The 21,271-nt window shown below is 36.7% G+C and overlaps 1 protein-coding gene and 1 long non-coding RNA gene across 2 annotated transcripts; one reads left to right on the top strand and one right to left on the bottom strand.

The window, feature by feature from the left end:
- The first annotated feature begins 1,673 nt into the window (after positions 1-1,673).
- LOC148782168 (uncharacterized) lies at positions 1,674-11,272 on the top strand. The gene is made up of 3 exons (XR_016053686.1): positions 1,674-1,789; positions 10,288-10,561; positions 10,640-11,272. It is a non-coding gene; the product is annotated as an uncharacterized LOC148782168 (long non-coding RNA).
- On the bottom strand, positions 4,820-17,428 carry LOC18439534 (pentatricopeptide repeat-containing protein At1g02150). The gene is made up of 3 exons (XM_011627036.3): positions 17,355-17,428; positions 16,907-17,271; positions 4,820-7,077 (listed from the first exon to the last, which is right to left on the bottom strand). The coding sequence occupies exons 1-3, from the start codon at positions 17,395-17,397 to the stop codon at positions 5,980-5,982; spliced, it is 1,506 nt and encodes a 501-aa protein (XP_011625338.2). The 5' UTR covers positions 17,398-17,428; the 3' UTR covers positions 4,820-5,979.
- Positions 17,429-21,271: the final 3,843 nt, after the last annotated feature.

Consider the following 21,271-nt stretch of genomic DNA (forward strand, 5'->3'; position numbering starts at 1 on the left):
TTTTATAGAGGTTACCTTTTCTCTCTCCACAACAAATTATTCTCTCCCTCTTTCTACTTCTAGGACCACCTTCTTCCTCAACCCATTGATGTCTTTTTCCTCTCTCTTTATGTAACCACCATCTTGTCCTCTCCAAGCCATCATTCTTTTTTTTTTCCCAATGCATATCTCATGCTGAAACTTCTTATCCTTCTTGTCAACCTTTCTAATTTCAATATTACCACAGTAGTCCTTAGCCACCTTCTTTCCTTTATCCTTAATAGGAAAGTCTACTATGTCCTCAACACTTCTAAAGGTAATCACTACTGATCCCAATAAATCTTGATAAGAAATAGAAACGGTTGGGTTAGGCTTTGTCACATTCTTATTAGGAGCCCACATCTTCTTATTTTTTGAAACTAAAATGGCTGAATCCTTACTGAAAGATTGGACCTTTTCAAACTCAACATGTAGCCCACTCTTCCCCCCTGTAATGACATTTCCAGACTTCGTCATGGCCGGCCTCAGATGCTTCTGCTCACCATGATTATTCTTCTGATTTAGCTAAACATTGTTCTTGTACCTTTTAGACTCAACTTTCACCCAATTATCCGGAGCACTATCAAAACAAACCTTAATATCATCCTCATGAGGCTTAAAGACCTAAGCACGTTCAACTACAACATCAATGATAAAAAGCTCCTTATTGATATCAATACGAATCTTATTAGGCATAGACAAAACTTCCTCACCACGAATTGGAAACCTTTTTGCTCTCTTTGTATTATTTTTAGTGTGCAGGTCGTTGATGATGTAGCATATCCCCTCTTTTGCCATTTTTATCCTACAGACGTTTAAAGTCGTATAAAAGTATGATTGATTCCAACCCTTTGTAATGTTCTCAAAATCCTAGAGATAGGGATAGGGATAGAGAGAGAGAGACAGGCACGTTACGCTACCCGCCTCAATTTCCTCCCCTTCTCTTCTGTCTGTCGCCTGTCGGCATTGTTCAAAGTTCAAACTTTGAAAATCCTCCCCGAATCCATGCCCCTTTCTCTCTCGTTGACATCTTCTCTCACGGGGCGGGCCCCTCTCCCCTAAGCAGCCCTCTCCTTCACCCCCCATATGATATATAAAAGCAGCCCACCCACCCAACAACCAACCAAACAAACAAACAATCTCTCATGGCTTCTTCGTTTCGTTTGTGTTGTTGTGCGTTCCTTCTACTTCTCTGCTTCTCGGGAGCATGTAATGGCATCAGAAGCATCGGCACAGTAGATGAGATGCAAAAGCAGCTTATAAAGGTGGAGAACAATGAGAGGAGCCTTAGCTTCGAGATGAGGAAGAATGGCATGTTCAATTTCTTTCCCAAAGGTGTTCCCATACCTCCCTCTGGCCCCTCCAAGAACCATAACGAATTCCAGGGATAGAGAGAAGCTGATCACTAGCTTCAGCTTCTTTTCTGGATGCCAGCCAGGCTTGCTTTCTTCTTCTTTCTCAGTCTCCGAGTTTTTTTTTCCTTCAATTTAAGAGAGTTGTCCATTTTGTAAATTGCTGAACCAGTTTTGTTTTTGTCCAATTATTCTTTATTTATAAGTTTATATGTAGACTGGCCAGGAGTTCTGGTTCAATTCTTTAAATGAGATCCCAATACATTGCTGAATCATTTTTTGTTTTTGTTGATGTATATGTAGACAGGCCAGAAGCAATTCTTTTTTTAGTTCACGAGGAAGGTTGGTTAGAGAGAGAGAGAGAGAGAGAGAGAGAGATCCCAACTCTTTCTACTTCACATCACATTGATGGAATGGAGGTATGTAGAGAGAGAGAGAGAGAGAGAGAGTTTGAAGGGAACAAAATAAATTAATGTCTTTGCGCTACGCATGTCGTCTGCTACGCGCTTCCGTTTCCATGTTCACACACTTACTTGGTCAACTCTCTCTCTCTCTCTCTCTCTCTCTCTCTCTAAAAATAAATAAAACTTTAGCAGAGGCCGCCACAGGGCACCTCCCTCATGGCGTATGGAAATGGAAGTGTTGTGCACTCATTTAATCACTGCCGTTAGAATTAGTGAACAAGTCAGAAGCCGTTTAGATCTCCACTTTAGGGTAGCCAGCTTTTGCGATGGGTAATCAGGACCGTTCGTTGGGAGATCATTCCGATATTGATTTACCTCTCAATTTTCTTCGGAAAGTTTTTAATCCTATTTTATTTCTCAAATTTAAAATTGGATGTAATAGGCTTTTCTTTATAAAATCAAGTAAAGCCTCACTTCGAACTCTTGTCTACAAAAAAAAAAAATCCTCTTTCCAGCACCGCCTATAAAACTTGAAGATAAAAAAAATAGTACAAATCTTACGGATATGTAAAACTTATTTTTACGGTAAAAATAGACGATCCATATTATGTGTTACAATATACATTGTTTTTAGGCTTTGAAATCTTTTTTTTTTTTTTTACATTCATAAGGGTTAAGGCCAAGATGGTCGATTTAGAGGTTTTCTAGCATCCGAACTACAATTTTTGGTGATTTTTTATATGAGGCTTTACTTAATTTGATAGGGTTGCAATCCTATCAAATTATTTTCCTTTAGAATTAGTCATGTTCATATCAATCCATTTTTTGAAAGCATAAATTGTACTTTTTCAAAAAATGAATTATATTTTTATTAAATATTTGTATCTATATGTCGGATTAAGTTCAAATTTGACATATTCACACTTCTCATCATTACACACCTATGAAAAGTATTTTAAAAAATAAGACTACTAAAAGTACCCCTAAATATTATTAGGATATTTTGGTTATATATTACTTTGAATTATTTTTTAAAAGTACATAAGAAGTATAAACATTTCAAATTTGAGCTTATTCAAAATAAATAGAATAAAAATACACTTTATGCTATCAAAAATTGGACTTAAATGTAAAATCTAAAATATAAGATTACTTTTAGATTTCAAAACAAAATGGGTTTTTCTTATAAATTTCCTTTTTTAAAAAAAAACATGTAAATATACAATTAAGATACTCTCTATTTAACATTTTATCCATATATTTTAATGGAAAAAAGACAAACTACTTCTCTAAAATTATAATTCCAAATAACCTCCTAGTCCTATAGATATCTCGTGGAACCCAAGTTAAATAAAAAATTGCGAATAACCCACTCCTTACCTTTTCTATCGTCTAAACTAGAGAATATCATTATTTTGCTTAATCACCATGTTATCTAAATTGTAGAAAGTTCTCTTTCTCCCTCACCCGTGGATCTCTTCATCCCTCTCTCTAGCAACCTTCCCTGAATAGTTATCACTCTTCCATCTCCTGAACCTCAACAGTAAGTTAAAGAGACATTACAAACTCAATTTTTTATGATGAAGATGTTAGACAAGAGATAGGTAAAATTGGTAATTTAAAAAATAAATAAATAAAAGTAAAGAAGGGGTTTCAACGTTATTTTTTGTTTAACTTAGAGCGTTTCATGAGTTTTTTATAACAATTAAAGAAGGGGATGTTTATCTTTTTTTCTATTTTAACAAAATATCCATCAAAATACAAATACTTGGAATAGAAAATAAATGATAAAATATTTAATCATTAAAAAAAAGGTATATTTTGATAGATTTTCCTCTTTCAAATTCTCGAGGTGAGACTTTTAAGGGTACTCGTAAAAGTCAAAGGATTTGGATCATGAAGCATGTTCCAAAACCATCACCTAACCTACATTTTTTATTTTCTTTCGAATTCCAAAGAAACAAGAAACAAAGACATAAGAGAAGCATAGCACGTTAGATTGGGATCGTATACTATTGGAAGAAGAACTAGACTACACTAAACCAAGAGGCCAGGTATATCGTACGCAATTCATTTCCATATTCCTTAGCCAAAATGAAAGCTTAATTTATCATGTTAACAGTTCCTAAAAAAACAGCATTGCCCTATCGAGCGAGAGAGAGAGAGAGAGAGCTATTCTCCAAACTCAAGTACAACTATGCATAGATATGAACTCTGTTTTTTTTTTTTTTTTTTTTTTTTTTTTTTTTTGGGGGGGGTAATTCAATGGGGAAGACAGGCCCTACCTGTTTTTTTCAAATAGTTTAAGAGTTAGTTTCTTGAAAGTGTTATTGGGGTCGTTTCAATGGGAATGAAAACTGCATTATGATGACTAGGGTGTGGGAGTGCTATCACCACGACCCCAACCCCTTTCCCGTGTAGATAGGAACTTAGCTCAAAGATAAAGAGCGGGAAAAGAGGCAAATGTTGTAGACAATATATTAGACTTTGATTATGGGTCTAATTGAATCAAAACATTTGGACCGAACTAAAAAGCAACAATACGCATAATTAATTCAAAAGTATAAAATATATAACAAAAAAATTAACCACCATGTCAAAGTTAAGAAAAATGAATTGGGATTGGACTTAAAGTGCTTAGCCGTTGATGTCCAGCAATTCTGCATCTCAAGTTCGATTCCTACCATTGAACTAGTAACTACCCAAAAAAAGCAAGTTAAAAAACAGCAGATCAACCACATCATTGGTTGGCTGCCCAACCCATTTGGACTGGAATGGAAACAGCGATTTAATTCCATTTACGCGAAAAAGCTCTAACCTTATTCTCATACACCTAAACATTATCCGGTACTCACATTTAGGGGTGTTTATGATTCCTCAAGTCTTTGTCAAAACGAGTCACAGTAGAGTAATTTCATTTGGGCCCGACTTCTTGAGTGGAGCCATGAAATTGCTTAAAGAGGTGTAAGAAAACAAAGTGCCCTTACAAGAGAGCATCGATGTGTCATTGTCCTCAAGATTCAAAGCCACTGCCTAAAAGGGTGATTCAAGAGGAAAAAACGTGCATTCTCATACAAAGTTAGGCCTCTTACATATATCATTCTTCCACACCGTACATGCACCTAAAGAAGTCAGGATTGTCTTAGTGCGACTTTAACCACCAAACAGTAAGGATCCCCCCTTGATTTGCCCATCTCTCTCTCTCTCTCTCACTCTCTCTCTTTCTCTCTCAAAGTAAACAATTTGTGTAGATATAGAAATACAGTGGCTGGGCAGGACCCATGTGATTGCATTGTACTGTGAATGAAATTTTGGGTGCTTGGAACATTCTCACATGTCCAAAAAGAGCTGCTCTATTTGAGCGCGAAAATTGACCTATACCATACCAAATAATGCTCCTTTCCTTTTTAGTCTACCATGAAATCTCTTTCACTAAGTTCAATGGGATTGAAACCACCTCCTGAAAACTGAAGTTTCTCCCGAGATCCAGAGTGAAGACTTCACATGTCTCCACTTCAAGAGACAAATTATTGGTCAACTAAAATTGCATTGAACCTCCATGTCCGAAAAGAGCTGCTCTATTTGAGCACAAAAACTGACCTGTACCATGACCAAATGATGCTCCATTCCTTTTCAGTCTACCATGAAACCTCTTTCACTAAGTTCAATGGGATTGCAACCACCTCCTGAAAACTGAAGTTTCTCCTGAGATCCAGAGTGAAGACTTCACGTCTCCGCTTCAGCAGATAAATTATTGGTTGACTAAAAAGATATTGAACCTCCATCTTTTGAACTGGTACCCGGCTCTCATTGTATCCAAAAGATACAATAAACCCATTTTCACAACATCAAGTTTCACAACACTACTGTATCTTTTTAGACAAAGTTAACTTTACTGATAAGTTATGTGATTTGTCATAGGACGGGCCTCTTTCGATCACTACAGTCAATTTCGTCAGGTCGAGCATCCTTTCCACTTCTGACCACTCTCCTTAATGCAAATTTCTCAGAGAAATACTGCCCAAATTTCTTGTCACTAAACGAGGACCAAAATACAAATAGCCATTTCTCTTATTCAGTAACTGCAGACTGGAACAGGAGTTCTTTTATTGAGGCAGCAAGCTCAATATCACAAAGCCACCCATTACTATCTCATAATGTGGACTTAGCGTCACCGACTCTTCACAGGTGATCAGCACATCTCACTATAAATTCATCCCCCTTAATATGCTCATACATTTCTCTACATTTTCCACATCTCCTTGCATCTCGAAATCTTTAAAGATAGCATGCACATTCTCCAGCTTTGGCTTCCAGCCAACGCCCTTACCTGATGATACCGCTTCCTCCATGGCGGCCAAAGCATTACCCAACTGCCCATTTTGCAAATAGCCCTCTGCCAATATCTCCCATGTGTTCGGGTTTGGCATCCCTCCCTGTCTCCTCATTCTTACAAAGAACAGTTCCGCCTTTTTAACCATGCCTTTTCTTGCATAACAAGCGAGAAGGATATTGGTAACCCGAACATCATAACTCAACCCTGCTGATTCCCACTCCTCAAAACATGACTCTGCACCTTCAATGTCTCCAAGCTTCACCAATGAGGAAATCAAGCAAATATAGCTCGAATTTGTCATATTCTTGAAGGAGGTCTTGTACAATTTCCATATCCTATACATCTCTGCCTTCTTCCCCATTCCTGCATACAGGCTGAGGAGATACTTGTAAGGAGCACGCTCGTTGTTAACTATCCGGTTTTCCACCTCCTTCAAGCACAATTCTGCCTTCTCAATTAGGTTCTCCTTGATGTACATGTTTGCCAAGGTGCTATACACAATCCAGTTTGCCCTCTCGGGGCTTACCTTCTTCAATTCGAGGTACACCTTGTCCATCTCTTCTACATCCGACACTGCCCCGCATCTTGTTATCCAAATGGTATAGGAATTTGCATCTGGTAGAGTGCTAGAATCCCTCATTTCCTTGAGTAATATTGGTATTTTCTCCAGGTTGTTTGTGTTGAGATAGAGAGTCATCATCCGGTTATATGGTAGTGCTGATGTTAAAAACCCCAGCATCCTCATCTTTTTCATAGTGGTCTCAGCTCTTTCCTTCATATTTTCTTTCACGTATACATTTAAAAGCGCAGAATAAGTGAGCTTGTTTTTCATGCCCTTAGGAAGTTGTAAGAAGTACCTTTCAGCATGATGGGGTCCATTTACTTTGGATATCAGATCCAAATGAATAGCATAGTCGCCAGAGCGCAACTGATATTTGGTGCCATGTTGAATTAACCAGTCAGACACCTGCAAATGAAGAAAATTGCATACAGGTTTTAGTCCAAAACTAATGTGTCTGAGACTGCTCCACATTCAAAAGCCAAAGTAACTGCACCGCCATTAGTAATTCTCAACAGTAGAAAAACTGGAAACCTGACTGCCCACATGATAATAGACCCATGATACAATTTAGACTCAGTGACATACTTACTGAATATGAGTACTACCTCATTTTCTTGAGGCACTGGCACTTGGAAGTGTCTCGATTATCAGAGATCAAGAGAAGACACCATTGTTATACATGTCTTGTAGCCTTTGGTTGCCTCTATTAACTTGTGAGGTGTTAGAAGCATAAAACCAACTTGAGTTTAAATGCGCTAAAGTTTGGGCAAGCTCAAGGGCACAAAAAAGAGGTATGATAATATGGGTAAAAGGTAATGGAACTAAAATTCAAATAAGATAGGAAAGTACATTACTCTTTCCTTTTGAGAGGAGAATGTAACAAGATAGGATAATGTACATTGATAGGAAAGTGTATATTGCATGTAACAAGATAGGAAAGTGTATATTGTACCATTATATATACAATGAAAGAACTACCACAAGTCACTATGTGTGGGGCACAGTTATTTTTCAAAGAGTTCCTCTAAAATTTCTATATGGTATCAGAGCAATAGGTGTCTTTCTCTACGGGTTTCCTGTCAAGAGATTAAGCCCATTGATCTACAATGTCCTTCTATTCTCTCTTGGCCCTCTTCTCTACTCTCTCTCTCTCTACGCTTCATCTCTTTCCTAAACATCCAACTCTAACTTGATTTTTACATCTTTGCTTCTCGTGCATCTAATTACATATTATCCTCCTTAAGTTTTACATCTGTCTTTTTTTTCCCAATGTTTTGACGTTCTCTCTCTCTACCTCTCGGTGGTCCTAGGGTGCTTGATTTTATTTTCCTGTTTTGCATTATTTTGTGATAGCCATTCATCTTTTTGTGGTGCTTTGAAGGCTTAAAGTTGAGCGTGTTGTGCCGTGCAAGGTTTTTAACTAACGTCCAACTCTCTCTCTCTCTTAGCATCTTCATCACACATTCTTTATTAGCTTATATTTAAACCCCTCATCCTGGTTGATATATTGGTAGCTCTTCTGGTTACCATATCATCCGTATCACCCATTGTCTCTAATTTAATCTTCACCTTTTCTCAGTCGATCCATCTATCCTCAAAATACTTCTTTATTCTAATGGACACTTCATCCTCACCAAACACATATTCCTATCCCTCCACCCTGAATATAAGAAATTTTGTGTCCATTAAATTAACACAGAACAACTATTTATTATGGGAAACCTAAATTTTCTCTCTCATAGAGAGTCAAGAACTTTTTGGATTCATTAATGGTGATTGCCCTACACCAAGTCAAAAGATTTATTTTCCTGATGGTAAGAGTGAGATCGAAAACCCAGACTATAAATCATGGTTAAAGTCCAACCTGCTTCTTAAAGCTTGAATTACAAGGACATTATCAGAAGAGGTCTAAGCCTTGTTGTTGGCCTCAAGACGTCTACAGAAGTTTGGAAATGCCTGAAGAATGCCTATGTAGGTAATTCTTAAGCTAAGGAGTTCCAACTTACCCAGCAACTCCAACTCTGCAAGAAGGAGAATTCAACCCTATCAGAATACCTATGCAAATTCAAGAGTATTTGTGATAATTTAGCTGCTATTGGCAAACCTGTACCAGATGAAAATAAGGTATTTTCGCTTCTTAATGGATTTGGTCCAAAATATGAGAGTTTTGCTACCACTATGCTTAAGCCTCTGATTCCTTTCTATTATGAAATTATACTACTTCTTCAAAGCCATAAGATTAGAAATCAGTCTCATGTCTCTGAAGAATATTCAAATCCCAATCAGAATATGGTTCTTGCTAGACAACAGAGAAATTTCGGACCTAACAAAGGTACTTGAAATTACAGAGGTAAAGGCATACATAACTTTGGTGGTCAACAGTTTTTCAATTCTCTAGGGCATGGATTTGCTCAAACATGCCAAAACAATAATGGGTTACGTGGCATGCCTCAGAGAAACCAAGAAAGTGATGGTACATCTATGCAAAATGTGAATCACAAGTTCCAACAAGATTCACAGATACAGCAATCAGCTCAGATACCCTAGGAAAAGTGACAAAATTTGTGGAAAATTTAAACATACTGCATCAAAGCGCTGGCACCGATTCAATCATATGTACCAAGAAAAAGACAATCATCAAGCTATTGCTACAATGACTATAGCAAATTTCCAAGACTCGAAATGGTTCCTAGGCACTGGTCCCTATGACCGGAGACCCAGGTAAACTGCAAAAGCTTCGCCCTTATAGTGCTATAGATACATTCATGGTTGGCAATGGTGAGCAATTGACTATTTCACATGTTGATATTGCAAATATTGATGTTGGGTATAAAAAATTTAATATTTCTAATGTTCTTTTGGTGCCAGAGATGAAAAAGAATTTACTATCTGTTAGCCAGTTTACAAAAGATTTTCCTTGTATTTTTTAGTTCTCATCAATTGGCTTTTGGATTAAGGAAATGAGTACATGGAGAACTCTAGCCAGTGGGAGTAGAAAGAGTGGACTTTATGCACTTGAGGATGTGAAGGAGGCTTTATTTTCTAATCGAAATAAGATAACATCAGAAGATGTATGGTATCAACAACTCGAACATCCTCAAACTAAAATAGTCCGTTACTTAGAATCTAAACAATTAATTAATGTTGATGCATGGAATAAATCTCATTCTGTTTGTGCTAGTTGTCAGATGGGAAAAAGTTGTAAACTGCCATTTAGTAGTACTGATAAGACCTCCACAGAACCTCTTTTTAAGATTCATTTAGATTTATGGGGTCCTGCTCCAGTTTTATCTACTCAGAGTTATCATTTTTATGTGGTGTTTGTGGATGATTACACTTGTTTTTCTTGGATTTATCCTTTGAAAAGAAAATCTGTTTTTTTCTCTGCATTCATGAAATTTCATCATATGGTTGAAAGGAGATTTGAAAAATGAATTTGAATTTTTCAATGTGATGGAGGTGGTGAGTTTGCTAAGAAATAATTCATTGCCCATCTTAATGAGAATGGAATTGTGCAGCAGATATCATGTCCGGGAACCCCTGAACAAAATGGAATAGCTAAAAAAAAACATAGAAATATTGTAGAATTGAGTCTTATAATGATGTTTCATGCAGGAATTCCTAAACGATTTTGGGTTGAAGCTTTCCATACTGCAGTCTTTGTAATAAATAGGATTCCCTCGGCCAATTTGCAAATGGATTCACCATATTCGTTGTTGTTTGGCCGCCTACCAGACTATTCTTCACTCCGGGTTTTTGGTTGTAGGTGTTTTTCGTACCTTCGAGGCTATGCTGCAGATAAATTCTCTCCTCATTCTCTTCCATGTGTATTTTTAAGCTACAATAATATTCAACATAAAGGTTACAGGTGTCTGCATCCACCCACAAGGCGAGTTTATATCTCTAGACATGTTGCATTTGATGAAAATTTATATCCTTATACTAACCTCAATTCTTTGTTTGATAGTGCTCAAATTCAGGGGGAGCTGTCCACCTATGCAGAATGGTCAGAGTGTTATGAGCCTCCTGACACACTGACTCATTCTTCTTCTGATTCATCACCACCACATAAACGACCCATATGGGACGCCCTTGATGTATCTGGTCCCTCAGGTCTTGCTTTGCCCGTCACTAATAATAACTCTCCAACTTCTTTTGTAGAAGAAGATGTCACCACTACAACACCAATCCAAGATGTGCAGGATGATGCAACACACAATCATGGTGATGAAAGTGCTGCAACTCAAGAAACCAACCATCTAATTTTTTAACAGCCTCTGAGCATTCTCGTCATCATATGGTCACAAGATCTCAAGATGGTACTCGAAGACCTCGGATTTTCCCATCTATGGCAACAATCTCAATTGCTCCTACTTTTGAAGCTATCCCTTCTACACCTAAAACCATTAGGTCTACCTTGGGTCATCCGCGTTGGCATCATGTGATGAAAGAGGAAATTGAAGCCCTACATGTTATCTGAACTTGGGAGCTAGTTCTACATATTCCAGGTTTAACTATTGTTGGTTGTCGTTGCGTCTAAAAGACTGAATTAAAATCTGATGGTAGTTTAGAGAGACTTAAGGCCAGACTAGTTGCTAAAAGATATAATCAGGTTACTGGAATTGATTTTTCTGAAACATTTAGTCCTGTAATTACGCTTGCTAGTATTCGGATTGTGCTCACCATACCTATTGTGTGTCACTAGCCTATCAAAGAGCTTCATGTGAAAAATGTTTTCCTGCATGGCTTTCTTAAGGAACCTGTATTTATGGAACAACCCTCTGGATTTGTGAGCTCAAGATATCCAAATCATGTCTGCAAATTATAAAGAGCGTTATATGGTCTCAAGCAAGCACCACGGGCCTGGTTTGATCGATTTAGTGCCTATTTGTTATCATTGGGGTTTTATTGCAGCATAGTTGATTCATCTCTATTTGTTTCTCGTACTACTCAAGGCACTATTATCCTTCTCCTTTATATTGATGATATTATTGTTGCTGGTGATAATTTAGATCTTCTAAAATGGTTCATTTCCCAACTTGGACGGGAATTTGCAATGAAAGATCTTGGACATCTTCACTACTTTCTTAGCATCGAGGTATCTTATTTTTCAGGTGGAATTTTTCTATCGTAAAGCAAATATGCTCGAGATCTTCTTAATCATGCTCAAATGCTCGGTGACAAACCTATTTCAACACCAATGGCAATGAAGAATAATATTCATGAGAATTCTGATATGTTTCCCGATCCATCCTTTTATCAGAGCGTGGTCGATGCACTCCAATACATTACCACAATACGGTATGACCTTTCCCACAGTGTTAATACAGTGTGCCAACTTATGCATGCCCCTACAATTGCACATTTTTAGGCAGTGAAGCGGATTCTTCATTATCTCAGTGGTACACAATCCTGTGACATAAGAATCTTATCTGATAGTTCCCTTGAGTTATATGCTTTCTCTGGTGCAGACTGGGCTGGGTGTCCAAACACTCGTCATTCAACCACTGGTTTCTGCACCTATCTTAGTTCTAACAGCATAACTTGGAGTGCTAAGAAACAATCGACTGTGGCTCAAGTGTTGAAGCGAAAAACCGATCTATGGCATCCACTGCTGCAGAATTGACATGGCTTTCTTTTATTCTTCGGGATATTAGGGTGCCTCTTCGTCAACCACCAACACTTTTTTGTGATAATATCAGTGCTCTCTACATGACAGTTAATCTTGTTTTTCATGCCCGGACGAAGCACATTGAGTTGGACTATCATGGTTTACTTATCACTCGATTTGTTTCCTCTCACAATCAAGTAGTTGATATCTTTACCAAGCCTTTGCCACGAGATGTTTTATAGGATCTTTGCATCAAACTCGGGCTTCAACTGCCTCCTTAGCCAAGTTTGAGGGGGAGTAATAGAAACAAAATTCAAATAAGATAGGAACATACATTACCCTTTCCTTTTGAGAGGAGAATGTAACAAGATTGGAAAGTATATATCGATAGGAAAATGTATATTGCATGTAACAAGATAGGAAAGTGTATATTGCATCATTACATATACAATGAAAGAACCACCAGCAATCATTGTGTGTGGGGCACAATTATTTTTCAAAGAGTTCCTCTCTCTAAAATTTCTATAGAAGGGTGGGAGATGTTGGAAGGAAAGGAGGAATAAAACACCCAAGGAGAAGAAGAAAGGCTAGTAGGATGATTTAAGCAGGCTCACTACATGCGTAGAAGCCAAATGCATAGAAAATGGAGGATTCGTTCTTTTCCCAATAATACTTCTTATTCATAACGTTTCTAGAGATTTTGGGGACTAAAATAGACCAAGAAGATCAAAATGGACAAGGAAGATTAAAATATGGACAATATATATTGTGTCCCCACCTAAAAAATCCAACTACTATCGGTTAATAATGTCATGTCTTTTAAGGAGAAGCAAGTTAACATCTTTAGTTTTATCATCATCATCCAAGCCTTATCCCAATTATTTGGGATCGGCTATATGAATCTTGTTCCACCATTCTTCTCTATCAAAGGTACCCTCAGTAAGACCAAAAGTCACCATATATTTTCTCACTGCTTCTATACATGTAGGGTTCTCAAGAACTCCTAGCTTGCAGAACCGAGAATCCCAAATATCGAGATCCCACCCAAGATCGTGTAGATGATTGGCTAAATGCGAAGTAGATGAATACAACTATACATTGAGTGCGAGAAATAGAGCAAAACATATAAAAACACACCACCACAACACACGATTTACATGGTTCACCCTGTAGGGCTACATCCACAGCCTCAACAAGTTTAAATCCACTATCACAATGAAGATTATAGTTTTGGGTTACAAGAGATAATATCTATATTTAAACATCGATAAAAACCCATCACTGATCTTTCCTTCTAAACCTGCTCTCTCGATCGAGCAACAATAATGTCGATCAATATCTTCTTTCCCACCCAATACCGCTACCGAAAAGATAACTTCGAGAGCAACTGAGAGATTTTCTCTCTCTAGAAGTGGAAACCTTACCAACCTAAAACTCATGGGAATACCACCTCTCTCTTGGAGGCCATGTCTCTCTCTCTTGGAGAGCCATCTTCATATAGGAGATCCAAAGGGGTGACCCTCAAAAAGATGGGTTTTATGTCTTTCTTCATTCCTTTATGTATAGATCACCTTTCTTGCTTCCCAAGAAAGTCCATTTCCTTTTTACAATAATACCCTTAATTTTTTATAAGAAAATATGGGTATAGTGATTTGGCTATCACCAAACCCAACAATCTCCACCTTGATAGCAAAATCACCATAATTGCCTTGGCAACCTTCATTGAATAGATTTCTTCGCACTTGCTTTCATTGTGGAATTTTCACAAACACTTCGCCTCAAAATTTATCCATCAAAATTCAAGATTCCTCTTTTTCTCAATGCGAGCCTTAGCCCCATATACACCTTGTGTCTTAATACCAATTGTAGGGTTCTCGGGGAATCCCTCGTTTGCGTAACCAGGAATCCCAAATACCGGGATCCCACCTAAGATCGTGTATACAATTGGCTTAATGCGAAGTAGATGAATACAACTATAAATCAAGTGCAAGAAATAAAACAAACATAAAAATAACATCACCACAATACACGATTTACGTGGTTCACCCTATAGGGTTACATCTATGGCCTTAGCAAGTAGAAATCTACTATCTCAATGAATATTACAGCTTTGGGTTACAAGAGATAATACCTATCTCTAAACATCGGTAAAAAACCATCACCCATCTGTCCTTCTAAACTCGCTCTTTGACCGAACAACACCATTAATCAATACCTTTTTTCCCACCGTAATACAGCTATCGAAAATATAACTTTGAGAGCAACCGAGAAACTTTCTCCCTATAGAAGTGGAAACAAATTAACCCAAAACTCCATGGGAATACTGCCTCTCTCTCGGAGGCCATGTCTCTCTCCCTTGGAGACCCATCTCCTCTTTGAAGATCCATTCCCACAACCCCTAAAGGGGTGACCCTCAAAAGGATGAGTATTATGTCTTCATGACTCTCTTTTATAGACATCACTTTCTTACTTCTCAATAAAGTCACTTTTCATTTCCCATAATACCCTCAATTTTTAATATAGAATATGGGTAAGGTGATTTGACTATCACCAAACCCAACATCCATGTCCTTTTAAGCTTTCCCCTTGCCCTTTTAGAGCCTTCCGCTTGAACCAAATCATACCTCCTAACCAATGTTGTATTAGGTCTATACTGCACATGGCCAACCCACCTAAGTCTACTTTCCCTCATCTTATCGTTTACTAAAGTCACTCCTAAGTTTCCTTATATGTATTCATTCTGAATTCTATCATTTCTTGTCTTACAACTCATCCATCTCAACATCGTCATCTCAACTAACACTCATCCTGTAGATATGTTGTTTCTTGACCACCCAACATTCCGTCCCATAAAGCATGACTGGACTTATACATGTCTTCTAGAACTTCCCCTTCAGTCTCAATGGTATGCGGCGATCACATAAAACTATGGATGCATATCTCCACTTCGCCCATCCAGCTCTGATTTTCTTTGTGACATCTTCCTCAATCTCTTCATTCTCCTATATTATAGACCCTTGATATCATAAACAACCTCTTTTAGGTATTTTTTTACTATCAATCTTAATAACTTCCTTGCTTCTACTCCTATTATTACTAAATTTGCATTTCATATATTATGTCTTAGTCCGGCTAATTTTAAAACCTTTAGAATTTAGAGCATTGCTCCAATGTTCTAGCTTCACGTTGATGCCACCTCTAGTCTTGTCAATCACAACTATGTCATTTGCAAATAATGTACATCACAGTACCTCATCTTATAGGTGCTTGATTAACCCGCTCCTCATACATAATTCTCAATATATGAATATAGCCTCTGATGACTCCTTCCTTTTCCAACACCTACGAAATTAGCATCTTTAGTTTCTTCAAGAAATTATGTTCCAGCACATGATCCAATAGTCTCATGAAGTAGTCCAAGGGAGAATGTATAATGCAGCTTCTTTATCACTGAAAGATTATGAAGTCATTGGGAAAGTTCGGTCCAAAATAACACTCAGTTTGGTGTAGGGGTGGCAATGGGTCGGGTCCCGCTGGACCCGGACCCAGGGACCCAGACCCGAATGTATTCGGGTCTAGGTTTTGGACTCGGACCCATACCTGTACCCGTCGGGTCCCGGGTCTAGTCGGGTCTATTGCCACCCTCACTATGAGCTTCTTTTTTTGTAGCCTACAATGGTGAACAACATATAACTAATTTTTTAGGGGTGGGCGATTAGAGAGAGAGAGACAATCGAGATCCAGAGAGAGAGCTATGTCTTCAAGAAACTAAGAGAGGGAGAACTGGTGATGGGGTTTGGCCGTTTGGGAAACTAGGGAAAGACAAGAAGTATTGAAACAATTTTAGGGTTGGGGCTTTGGCCTTTGGGTAAACTAAAACTTCGGGTCTGGGTACCCGTCGGGTCGGGTATAGCAAGACCCCCTACCCGGACCCGGGACTATCCGGATATCCTTTATTGGACAGGGACCCTACCCACGGGTCCAAAACTTGGACCCATACCCGGACCCGTGTCGGGTATACCTGGCAGGTATGGGTTGGGTCCAGGTCCATTACCACCACTAGTTTGGTGTAACTACTGGCAGTAAATTGCGAGTGAGAGATGGCAATGCAAAACGAAGTACATTTCAGCCTCAATCTCTGCTGAGGGAGGAAATAACAATTAATGATTGGAGGACCGGAAGATAATTTCTATGGGCAGGAGATCCCCAAGAAACTTAGTCCTCCAACCACCAGATCCTTCGATGGAGAAATTCAAAGCCCACAGTAAATATACTGAGTTACAGAATGCCTCGTATAATGAGTTTCTAGAAATAACTTATAGTCCTAGAAAGGAGATACAACAAAGGTCTATAAAAAACACGATAGCTCAAGCTCAAATTTAAGGCCAATTCAGTTATATCCAGAAAGAAATAGAAAAAGTATAACTTTCTGAAAATAAAACATATGAACAGGATGAGAAGAATCGGGATTGGCTGAAACAAAATATCCAGTGCATATTTAAACACTGATGCAGAAAATTCCATTTAAATTAAGCAATATAAGTGAGTCAATAGAAATTAAGCCAAATTAAGAGATACCCACAATGGAAAATCATAGAAAACAAGGAGGGAGAGTGAAGGGACCTCCAAAGCCTGCTTAAATCTGGAGTTTTGGCGCAATTGCCTGGTAATATTGCGGAGCTCCCATTTGGCCAAGGGTTTACCTTCTCTGATCCACTCCTCCAATACAGAGGAAGACATGATGCTCTGCGAACCCAGCAGCTGAATCCTCCTGTACAAGCTTTCCCAGTCTGATGATACAGGTCTATGAGGGAGGGGCTTATCACACTCCCCATCAACTGAAACTGAAACTGAAAGAGCTGTGATGCTTTTACAAGGAAAAGGGTGCCTCGTTCTCATTTTGGGGGAGAATGAAGAATAATAAGAACCAACAAACCCAGTGATCCCATTAGAGGGACCCTTTGTGATTCCAAGTGTTTCCAGAGGAGCTGCAGATGGGGTAAACAGCATTAGGTTTTCAGCAAAGCACAAGGCAGAGGTTAGAGAAAGAGAGAGGAGTGGACCACTTTACCTGGTTGCCGTCCAATTCGGCATGGAAGTTGAAGAAGGGCCATTCGCAATGCTCTCCCGCTTCCCCTCCCTCTCTCTCTCTCTCTCTCTCTCGCCTTGTTGATAAGGCCCAAGGCATGAAAATACAAGGTGCAGTCGATGGACTTGGCTTAGCTCGGCTTCGCTGGACTTGGCTTAGCTCGGCTTGGCTTGGCTGGACTTGGCTTAGCTCGGCTGAGTTCGGCTAGGCTCGGCTCAGTTCGGCTCGGCTATGTTATTTTGAGCTATATCGGCTCGGCTCGGCTCAGTGTTCAATTTTTTATATCGTTTTTTTGAGCCGAGCCGAGCTGATAGGAGCTAAGATGAGCCGACGTAGCCGAGCCGAGCCGATATGATCTGAGCCGAGCCAACCTTAGTCGAGCTCAGCCGATATAAGCCGAGCCGAGCCGAATCAAAAAATACCTCGTAAAAATATCCCAAAAAAATTATATTTTAAAGTTTAAACACTAGAAATTGTGGATTAAAATTGGAAAAAAAATCATCTTTAAAATATATTGGTAAATTCCCACTAATATACTTTAATTTTAACGAAATTGGAAAGAAATTTCAAACTTTTCAAAACCTCACCTACACCTTTTTTCTATTTTGGACAAAAATATTATTTATGACAATCTTTCTACCATAAAGGTATTGATAGAACTACGATACTTCGAGTACCGTAATACCTTGAAAATGTACTAAAGTACCGTAATATTGTAATAATTTAATATGTATCATTTTAGGGAAAGCTTTTTATATTCCCCTACAACATATAAGTTTTATGTTCCTCCTACCATCCAGCCGTCCATTTTTTATCAAGATAACCACTCATCATTTGATCTTAGATTCGACGTTTTGAAATATATTTTTTTTAGTTTTTTTAATACAATTTTTTTTAATATGAAATTTTGTACGTGTTATCTTTTCACGGGGGCGCACCTATAAAAAATATTAACAATAATTTTTGGATAAAAAATAATAACCAAAATACCCCTTTAAACTTTTATGGGTATTTTGGTCATTTTATTTTATTAAAAAAAAATTATTTTTCATTAGTGCGAGTTTAATATAGGAATGGACGTCCAAAATTTAGTGTCAAAACAATCTATAGAAAATAAAAATAAAAATAAAACAATGTAGAGACATGACATTGTGATTGAGGCAATCTTAACCCTCCATTAAAAAATGGACGGTTGGATAAGGGGAACATAGAACTTCTATGTTGTAGGGGAACATAGAAAGCTTTTCCATAATTTTATACGATATTTAAAATATCGCAATAACTTCAATTAGCATTACGGTACTTTAAGTACTATAAAAACTAACTCATGTTATATGACACTTCAAATGCCCTAAAACCTTTTCTCTTTATTATATTTCTTTCTTTCATTTCTATTTTTTTTATGTTTATCTCTTATTTTTCTCTATCATTCTAGTTAATATTTATCTCTTCTTTCTCTCTAATTTTTTTTTATCTCTTTTTTCTCTCTAATTTTTTTTTATCTCTTATTTCTCTTTGTAAATCTTTTCTATCTCTGGGATATTTGGCTGTGTCCAAATTGGCTCGTAGAGTAAGATTGTAGAAAGAAAAAAAAGAGATAAAAAAGAATGATAGAGAAAGAAGAAATAAATATGAAAAAAGAATTAGAGAGAAATAATTGTTAAGAATTAGAGATGAAATACATAAATATAAATATAATGATTTTATATTTATGTATTTCATCTCTAATTTCTTTTATGTTGATCTATTCTTTCTATCTCTATGTTATATGGCATTTAAAATGCCGTAAACCCTGTTCAAATGCCGTAAACCCTTTTCTCATAGAGATAGAAAGAATATATCAACATAAAATAAAGTAGAGATGAAATAAATAAATAGAAACAGCGTTTACGCCATTTAAAATGCTATATACCATTTTTAAAATGCTATAAATCATTTTTTTGTATTTATCTATTTAATTTCTAATTCTTTTTATGTTTATTATTATTTGTCTTTCATATTTATCTTTTTTTTCTCTCTCAATCTTTTTTATCTCTTATTTCTCTCTCTATCATCTTACTCTATGAGCCAATTTGGATACGGCCAAATATTCCAAATAGGGAGAGAAAAGATTTAGAGAGAGAAAGAAAGATAAAAAAAATTAGAGAAAAAGAAGAGATAAATATTAAAACAATGAGAGAGAGAAATAAGAGAAACATAAAAAAAATAGAGTTGAAAGAGATAAATATAATAAGGAGAAAAGGTCGTCGTATAATATGGGTTAGTTTTTAGGGTAGTAAAATGGGTTTTAGTTTTTACGGTACTTTAAGTACCGTAATTGGCTTCTATAGTTTTACGGAACTTAAAGTACCGTAATGCTTGGTGTTACGGTACTATAAGTACCATAATATATTTTCAAAGTATTACAGTACTCGAAGTACCGTAATTCTATCAATGCCTTTACGGTAGAAAGACTATCGTAAAATGGCATTTTGGTCAAAAAACTCACAAAAATTGAGAAAATGGTGTGAGCAAGGTTTTGAGAAGTTTGAGGGTTTTTTCCAATTTTGTTAAAATTAAGATATATTAACGGTAGTTTTCCAAATATAGTTGAAAAGGGGCTTGTATGCTTACTTTTAGAAATAACATCCTATAAAAAAACTATTTATTTTTTATGCACGGACGTCACAATCTTCATTAACCATTATTTGAGCACATAATTTAAAATAAAATTTGTCATATATAATTTATAAAATAAAATGTATCATAGTATCCAATCCCCCCAAAAAATGGGTATGTATGTATTGAACCCAAAAATTAAGCACTTATGGGAAACCCCCTTTTTTATATATATAGAAATGGTTTATTGAAGGTCGTCGAAGGTGTTAACTATGAAGGAAAGCTGCACCACAAAATACCTATCCAAATAAGTTGTTTTAATGTTGAAAAACATTATCTTAACCTTGGCATAGGTATTAGAAACTGGTGGATGAAAGAGGGCAAAAGATTTAATTTTTCACAAACTCTTTCCAAAGTAACATGAATGATCAACATTCGTCGTGTTTTCAGGCACAAAAAACTTTGCTGCAATATTTGCTTCAAGAATCAAATCAATACACATCCAAGTTCTCTTGATGTGTAGATCTACCTTTTCTTGAAATCTCTCTTCTAATTCAAAATCGTGGTGTAACGTGTATGCACTTTTGTTCCTGCCATAGAATAGGTGGAATAAATCGCAAAAATAGATTTTTGTTCAAGAATGAAATCTTATTGGAACTGTCCATATCCAGTTCGTCCTTCGGAACCATATCACATCTCGGATCTGATAAAATAAGATGCGTTTGTTTTTTTGAAAGATATCTTCTAGAAAGTTAAATGTTTTGTTCTAAAATAATTAAATAAGTATGGGTATTGTGTTTGATAACATATACATATTAACCATATAAAAATATATATATAACATAATATAGTGGGTATAGGTGTGGTTTCCATAAGGTTGCAACCTTAAACAATCAAATTAAGGCGCACCTTCAAATTTGATCATAATATATAATTTTGATGTGAAATTTTCTTAAGATTATCTCAAAATCTATTTTCGTATTTCATTACAAAATTTTAAACTCTAAAAATGGTTAAAATCAAGTAGATATATATAAACATATGAAATTTTTAAAAATGTACGGTCTAGATAATGTGTAATAAGATGTACTATTTTTTGGACTCAAAATCTTTTTTTATTTCATAATCATACATATCAATGTCAAGATGCTCAATTAGATGGTTTTTCAATATTGAAACAACCTTCTCCAATAGAATTTTGAGGTGCATCCATAGTTCTACATTTTAAGGTTGCAGCCTTATATAAACTTTTTTCTAATATAATATATAATATATAATATATTTGTATTATATATAACATA

Source organism: Amborella trichopoda, chromosome 4, assembly GCF_054954075.1.
Source record: "Amborella trichopoda isolate Santa Cruz 75 chromosome 4, AtrichopodaSantaCruz75HAP2 v2.0, whole genome shotgun sequence".
Lineage (NCBI taxonomy): Eukaryota > Viridiplantae > Streptophyta > Magnoliopsida > Amborellales > Amborellaceae > Amborella > Amborella trichopoda.